Source organism: Ziziphus jujuba, chromosome 7 (genome assembly GCF_031755915.1).
Source record: "Ziziphus jujuba cultivar Dongzao chromosome 7, ASM3175591v1".
NCBI classification, from domain to species: domain Eukaryota; kingdom Viridiplantae; phylum Streptophyta; class Magnoliopsida; order Rosales; family Rhamnaceae; genus Ziziphus; species Ziziphus jujuba.
The window spans coordinates 11,849,714-11,858,023 of NC_083385.1; the positions used below are offsets into that span (position 1 = coordinate 11,849,714).

Sequence of the window (8,310 nt, forward strand, 5' to 3'; positions counted from 1 at the left end):
GTATCATGACCTATCCTAATGTATCTAAGTGTATCATGACCCATCCTAATATATCTAAGTTGCTAATAATGGAGGCCTTCCAAAAGCTCTGTTCATGGCAATCATGCTTCCTCTAACAACAAAAAGAAAGGCAAAGCAAATTACTCATTGTCATCTGCTTTAGTTAGCAGTCATGACAAGCGAACTTGGTGGAAATAAGGAGGATGAAAGTTTCAAACTCTAAAGTCGGAGAAACATTAAAAATTGAAAGGGAGAAGATCCATAAATCACGAATGGTAGGCTATGTAAATTTTATTTATACATATATAGAGAGAGTTAGTCTATGATCAGGGACTTTTGATTTAACTAAATTGGAACGTTTGCATAAGCATCCTCATTTAATAAAGCCAGATTCCCACCTTGAGAATTCTTACGTATATATAAATACAGTCTAATTCAAATGAAGATATTCTCAATCTTTTAAATTAAGGATAAATGAATTTGATCATTTAGAATGTTGGATCTATATGATTACATGTAATATAGTAATATGTTACAATAAATACATGTAATCCAGCAGCTCTAATGATTTGGCCCACTAATCTTTAAAAGTTTTAAGGATATTTTCACCTAAACACTATTATATATCAATATATGTATATACATATGTATTTTGATGGACAGCAAATTTGGCTGCATGGCAATGTAATTCTCTGCAACAAAGAGTCTTTTTGAAAATTAAAAGTCAACATCGAGTAACAAAATCAATAAAAGCATCCAAAGGACATGCTTATTCTTGGCTTCATTTACTAGCAACAAAAAGCCGAAGCCGAAGCCGAAATGATTGAAAGCCTCTTACGACTTTGCATGAGTAAGTGGACCTATTAAACCGTCAATGGAGGAGGGGTCCAAATATTCCCAGATAGGCTACATTCCCAGCTGTCAAAACTTTCTCAAGAGTTCTCTATGCTATAAATAAAGGCCAAAAAGCCATGTTACTTAAGGGACCTCAATTCATGATCTAGAACCCACTTAACTTAGCATAAATATTCGGTGCTTAAAAACCATTATAGGTACTTGACTGTCTCGGCTCTTCAATAAAACAACTTGGTTTTTTATATTTGGATGCGATTCCAAGTTGGAAGTAAGTTTCTACCTCTGACTTCAGGCAAATAAATGTGTTGTCGATCCGTTCTCGGGCATAATATCAATCTTAATGGACGATTTATGATAAAGTATGTCAGGCCCATTTATGAATAGTCCTGTGCATTTCAGTTCTTTTGGACGTCCATGTGCATTTGAATTATGTATTATTTCATTGAGGCCACGGAATCGTTTCAGAGTAGCTTTGTCAACGATGAATGAGGTATGGCTTCCTGGTATTGTTAATAAAAAATTGAACTTGGAATATTTGACAATCTTTTTTAATAGCCATGAGCTTCTCTTATAAATAGTATTTACTGTAACATCCGAATTAGATATTCTTTTGATAAAGTATATGGACTATGGTATACAGAATAAGCCATAGTTCCAAAATCAATGTTATATATGTGAAAGCCACATAAATCGATATTAAATTGAGATTTGCAGACCAGCTGCTTCTAAATAGATTACAAGATTCACAATCCACTTCAAACAAAGCTTAGCTTTTCTTCTTGATTTCTCCATCTTGTCTCATCAGTATGTATCCCATTTCCATTCCCACTGTAATCCCCTGATTCTGTCAGTTGCTTTTCTTTCAGCCCGTTGTCTGTAGTGTCACCAGTTGCATTTCTTATGTCCTTTGCGGTTCTTCGATCCTAAAGAAAGTTTTTTAAAACTTGATAAGTAACACCAACTGAAAGAAACACATGAAAAAGGAGTAAAATGTGATAAAATATGAAACAGGTGATACTGGAGTTCTACCAGTTGATGAAACAATAAAGATAATTTGGATTTCATGGTGAGGGAATTGACTAATTAGTCTAACATTACAGACATAGCTAGCAAGCTATCTGGGTGATATTGATAAGTTACAATTTTCTGTTTTTATCATTTCCATGCTTCTAGAATTATCATCTTCAAAAATTTCCTCAATGGTTCAAAGGGCTTATGAATTTCAGTTTACCAATAATTCTATGTCAACTTCAAATACAACAAATATACAAGAGAGGATGAAAGACAAGTGAGGGGCAGGAGAAATTGAAGTGGTTTTCAAGAAGAACTGCATACATACATCTTTGAAGGGGGATTCTTCGGCTTCAAGCATGTGTACAACATGTCCCATTTTTGGCCGCTTCTGCGCATTTGGATCCACACATCGCAAAGCTACAAGAAGAGCCCGCTTCATAGCCCTCGAGGTGGGTTTCTGAGGTAGTTTAGGATCCAATACACCCTCAGCATTCCTGTTAGCAACCATCTTCTTAAGCCACTCAACTAAGTTCACCTGTAAGTTGTTTACATATTAAGAGAAACATGGGAGATTGAAAAAGGGAAAGGGACAAACTTCAGAACATTTTTCGATCATCCACATAGGTGTTTAGCAAAGTAATCTTATCAAGTGCAAACCTCTTCCGCAGGTCGATTGTAATCAACCGGATTTCTCCCAGTAATTATTTCCATGATAAGAATCCCAAAGCTGTATATATCGCTCCTTTCATTCAGCATACCTGTACTTGCATACTCAGGAGCCACATAGCTACAAAGAAACATACTATTACCACCTCTTTTGCAAGCACACAAGAAAAACACTCCCACAGACTAAGAGAAAATCTTATATACCCAAATGTTCCCATGACACGAGTTGTGATGTAGCTACTCTCCGAGCCAATGAGCTTGGCAAGGCCAAAATCTGAAACCTTGGGATTCCACTGCTTGTCAAGTAAAATGTTGCTAGATTTTACATCACGATGAACAACTTTGGGTTCCAGTCCTTCATGAAGGTAAGTCAACCTACAAGATTAGCTCACTTATGACCAATAAAGCAATGCAATGGATAAGAAGCAGGGGAAGCAAACATAATCAAAAATTTGGTTAATACCCTTTAGCTGTTCCAAGGATAATGTTCATTCGGATCTCCCAAGTAAGAGGACTGCAAGGCCCTACATCCCCATGAAGCCACTGTTCGAGGTTCCCATTATTTACATACTCGTACACAAGCATCCTATCAAATGGAGCAGAGTCATACTTAAAACAAACATATGCAAAATGATTTTTTTATCAGTAGGAAAAAAATAAACACTGGTTTGCTAGAGCATAGAGTGAGATTCAAACATGGGTTAGACAAAATTTATAATACCTATGAGCTCCTTCGGCACAGTAACCAAGCAATCTGACTAAATTCTTATGGCGAACGCGTCCAATTGCCTCAACTTCAACCTTAAACTCCCTCTCAGCTTGTCCCCTACCAAATGTAAAATCACTAATCCATCAATTCAATCAAACAAACCTTCAAATTTCTAATCCATCTAACAAAATTCGGTTTGTCTAAAACTAATTAAAGTCTTTAAATTTCTAATAACTGAACAGCAATGCATTATAAGAAACAACAAAATGAACTCAGATAAAGCCAAAAAAAAAAAAAAAAAAAATTACCTATTGTTGAGCAAGTTCTTGACGGCAACCTGACTGTTGTCCTCCAATATGCCATGGTAAACAATTCCGTATCCACCTTCGCCGATAACATTCTCGGCGGCGAAACCATTAGTGGAAGCCTCAAGCTCCCTCAGAGTATACCAATGTCCCCAGCCCAAATGAGAAACTTCAGGGACCACCATAGCCACCTGATCAACACAGCGAGCTTCCCCATTCTCATGTGAAGAAGACCTAACAAATCGTTCTGGGTAAGAAATCATATGGTCCTTTCCAATTTCGATATTGATTCTGTGGTACCCAATTGGGCTCTCATCTTCCGGAGGTGGAAGCAAAGCTTGACGTTCAATACCAGGAACTGGGTCGGGCTCAGGAAATGGGTCTGCCTCGATTTGGGTCCTACTCTGCTTGTTGACCATGTCGAAATGGTGGTGATTGTTGGTACGGACATGGTCGACTCTGACTTCTTGGATCTCTTTGGATACAATCGGGATTGTGGATTTGTTAGAAGATTTGTTCTTGGAGCGCTTGGTGGCCAACCAAAGAGTTATGAAGAAGAGAAGCAGCACAAAAGCAGCTCCAACGCAAACCCCAACAACAACCCACAAGCGAAAGCCAAAGATTGAGGTGGGTTTGGAGAGCTGGTCGCTCATGTACCCACTTTTGCTATCGGACATCTTCTACTTCTACTCTGATTAAAAATGTGAGAATCAGATGCAAATGCATTTAAAGAGAGGCATCGAACATGTAGTTAGTATTTATGGTCTGGGGTCTGTGAAGAAAGTAAACGCAGAGAGTCTGCAAGGAGGAGAAATGTAGGAAAAGAAGTGAGAGTGTGAGAGAGTGAAGAAGAAAATTGCAGGTGGCAGTGATAGGACTCTTTGGGAGATATGAATCGGCAAAATCTCATTCCACTTTTTGAAGATTTTTTTGTGATGTTTATTTTTCCCGGTTGGTAATTACGCGGAGTAGGATTTGGAAGATGGTTGGCTGGAAGGTGTATTTGGATTCCATACGTGTGTGAACGGCCTTTAATGTGCATGAACTTTAAATACTACTCTTTTTTTTTTTTTTTTTTTTTTTTTTCCTTTGTTTCTGTTTTTTAATTCAAAAGCTCTTTCATATATGAACATGTTTTGGGCTCAATGGTGTTAATTTTGCTACTTAATTTAATGCCCACATATTGATGTCGATTTTTTCTTTAATAATTTTAAGTTAGCTATATTTACCTGATAACAATAAATAAATGTTGATTTTTCTTTTTTTTTTTTGGGTCCATTTTTCTCTAAAGTTGCTAAATAAGGGTTTGAATTAACAAATAATCTTAATCTTGTTAACTAGTAAATTACTCTTTATGAGATATTATTTACTGTTTATTATTATTATTATTTTTTTTTTTTTGGGTCTGATGAGTGATTCATAGCAGCTGTGTTATAGTAGAATACTGGTTTCAAACCAGTAATTGCAAGCATTTATGAAGCTGTGCAGCATATCCGCTACGTTGTCTGTTGAAACTCCGTGACAATTAACTATTATTATTAGAAATGTGCTTCAACGACGATTAACTATTGTTATAAGGATTAAGTTTCCCTAGCTGAAAGTCTTTAGATTTAAATCGTAATTGACTAATTGTTTTGTAGGTTTAACAAATTTATAGGTTAATCATAAATTTTTCTTTTTCAATTTTGATCCAAATGTCAACTCAATCCTTCTATCGGACTTCCTTACAGCATCAATAAATTCATACAGTTTTTGGATTTCTTCAAATAAAAAGTGTTGAAATTTACTAAAATCCTAAAGAAAAAGTAAATCTTGTGAGAATATCTTTTGTTTATTAAAACTAAGTTAGGACTTATATTATTTCAAATTTTAAAGCAATTTCAAGGGGGAGAGTGGTTCTATTAGGAAATCGAAATCATTATCATTGATTTTTGAATTTGTGGACAATATAAGTTTATTACAATACTAAAATATTTAAAAGATAAATTGCATTATGTCTTGATTCAATAACTAATAAAAATGTTTTAATGATTTTATAAGTAATCAATTTAAAATATTGACTCTACTAAATAGATAAGACTAGTTGATGTTTAAATTCATAAAAAAAAAAATTAAAATAGTTCATCCTATATGGTATAGTCCAAAACCAAAAGGAAATATTAATATTACTTCCAAAAAGTACTATTGCTAGTGTGTGTATATGTAACTATCAATCATGCTCAATAGTTAATGCAAAGTTTAGCAAGCCATGTCACAATAAAGTATTCCACCACAAAACCTTATTAATATCCCATCCACCGTGCCATTAGCAGAATTTATTCTGTCGATGCCATTATAAATGAAAGAAACCTAACCCCCTTTCATTGGTCATCACCTAAAACACAAAATGGGTACCAATAATTTTTAAGTGGGGCATATGAGAAGTGGGTGCTTTTGTAAACATATTTGACAATGAAAGTAGCATTGGTAGACCTAGCAGCTACCCATTTTGAATTATATGTGTTTTCATTACTCTATTCTCTAAATTTGCATTTAATTTACCGAGTACTTTCGCTATGTAATCAATTTTAGAGCGGGGAAGGTAATCAACACGATTCTCATTATTGAATATATATATATATATATGTTTATAATTTTTTTCGGTGAATTTCAATATATATATATATATATATTATAATGCATGCAGGAATTATTATAGGATGGTATTGCTGGTTGTTGTTGTGTTTTGGCTTCATTTTCCTGAAATTAATTAATCCTGCATTGTCGCGTTCTGTCAGCATATATACAGTTGCTAGCTTTTGGGTTTGATCTTTTATAAATGATGAATTTAATGATCAGAACAATATTTCCTATCTATTAGATATAGAGTATGTTCTTTGTTTCATTAGCATTATATTGCATAGATGCTGATCTCTACCATTACAATTGAATTATAGGGCCAAAAAAAAAAAAAAACTGCTAATTTTGATGAAATTGGATGATTTTCCTACTAAAAAAAATTGTTTTAATCACCCCAAATGATTTGGCAAAATATCAGTTTTTTAAGTTGTATTTGTTAATGATAAGAAAGGTCATATTTATTAGTAGGCATTCAATAAGGGTTCGCATCCAGTTGGCTAATTTGGTAAATATACCATTCCAGCTTTGTAAAGGACAAAACCAAATATATATACATATATATATATATATAAAATAATAAAAAAATGTGTCCTAAGCAGACAGGAGGTATCCCCAACAATACCAATACTTAGAAATTGTGAGTGGCTTTGCTGAGGATTTTGGGTTAATATTATATAGATGTTACTTTTACATTATTGGTGAATCAAATTAGCCGCTTTATTGATCTTTAGAAGATGCTTTCTTAGGATTTGGGCATCCTATAAACCTAAATTAATTAGGGGTTTTCTGTTTGCTAGTCTTTGGTGTGGGTGCTTTAGGAAACTACAAAAATGATGAAAAGCATAAAGAATTATTGCACTCAAATGTATGCAATGGTTTTTTATATTAAAATCTTAACAAGCAATAAAAAAAAAGCATGCAGTAAACACAGAAGAAAACAAAAGAAAGATGGTTTTATTAATAATTCAGATGTGAGTTTGATATGTAAAACTTTTGAAAACAAATAAATGAGATAAATCACCACAGATAATAAAAGTCTAAATAGTTGGTTTTAGACACTCCTTGTTGGGGATGTAATATGTATATGCTTACAACATGTGGGTCAAATGAAACAAGAGTTGTTGTCAATCATGTAGTATTTAGTCTCAAAAATCCTAACATCTATTCTTAGGTATCTAATCAGATGTTTTTTCAAAATTAAAAATAGAAAAGGTATCTAATTAGATAGTCCTTTTTTTTTTTTTTTGTCCAGGTAGAATGATCAGATGGTCCCTTGCTTTGGCTTAAGAGGAAGGCTAATTTGGGTGAGCCATGTGGCAGGTAGGCATTGGCCTGAACTAAAGGTCTTTGGCCCTATAAATACCAACCCAAAAAAAAAAAAAAAAAAAAAGAAAAAAAGAAAAGAAGAAGAAGAATAAGCTTCATTTGGCTTGATAAAACATTTCTAGTTTTTTACACCAAGAAAACTACTTTGATCATTAATTGTAAGAGATTTGACCATCATCAAACTAGACGTGCGAAATTGATGCATCTTGTTGTTTGCGTTTCTTACTCTTTTTCATGTTTGTTTAAAGGTGAGTCCTGATTCCCGACCCCCTCAAACAAAATAGACAATATCAATTAAGAAAAAAAAAAAAAAAGGAAAAAAGATACTGAAGAATGATTGCCCCCAACAGTAAGATGAAAAACCCAATTGTCTTACAAACAATAATGGAGGAGTAAAACCGAAAAATACAAATGAAAAAAAGAAAAAAAAGGCAAATTCTACTGTTATCACTGCTTGCTCCATAAGGAGACTTGAATTCTCTCTTTAATTCAAACCCACATGAGTTCCAAATTTTTTTTTTTTTTTTTTTTTTTGTTGAACAATTGTGGGGTTTCCAATTGTCCAAGTGCAATTTTTTGTTTTTGATAATTTTCTATGCGTTTTGATTTTTTGGTTGAAACCTTGATTGTATATTGAGTGAAACTAAACAGTATGTAATCCTGACACCCCCCAAAAAGAAAAAAGAAAAAAAAAAAGAACTGTCTTTAAATTTAAAATTCGCTATATTTTCCCCTGGAAACACCAGACCGAATGGCTTTACTATTTTTTTTTTTAAAAAGATAGAAGAAATTAAGCCCATTTAGATTGTACTATTA

General features: G+C 33.7%; 1 protein-coding gene across 1 annotated transcript; it reads right to left on the minus strand.

The window, feature by feature from the left end:
* Positions 1–1,389: 1,389 nt before the first annotated feature.
* Positions 1,390–4,581, minus strand: LOC107424531 (probable serine/threonine-protein kinase At1g01540). The gene is made up of 7 exons (XM_016034356.4): positions 3,553–4,581; positions 3,257–3,361; positions 2,999–3,121; positions 2,740–2,910; positions 2,527–2,656; positions 2,195–2,404; positions 1,390–1,778 (listed from the first exon to the last, which is right to left on the minus strand). Exons 1-7 carry the CDS (start codon positions 4,224–4,226, stop codon positions 1,611–1,613), a joined length of 1,581 nt encoding a protein of 526 aa, XP_015889842.2. The 5' UTR covers positions 4,227–4,581; the 3' UTR covers positions 1,390–1,610.
* Positions 4,582–8,310: the final 3,729 nt, after the last annotated feature.

Coding starts and splice junctions, on each gene's coding strand:
- LOC107424531 (XM_016034356.4), bottom strand. CDS start 4,226: ATGTCCGATAGCAAAAGTGGGTACATGAGCGACCAGCTCTCCAAACCC. Junction 2,911..2,998: donor ATCCTTGGAACAGCTAAAGG/GTATTAACCAAA, acceptor CTAATCTTGTAG/GTTGACTTACCTTCATGAAG. Junction 2,405..2,526: donor ACAATCGACCTGCGGAAGAG/GTTTGCACTTGA, acceptor AACAACTTACAG/GTGAACTTAGTTGAGTGGCT.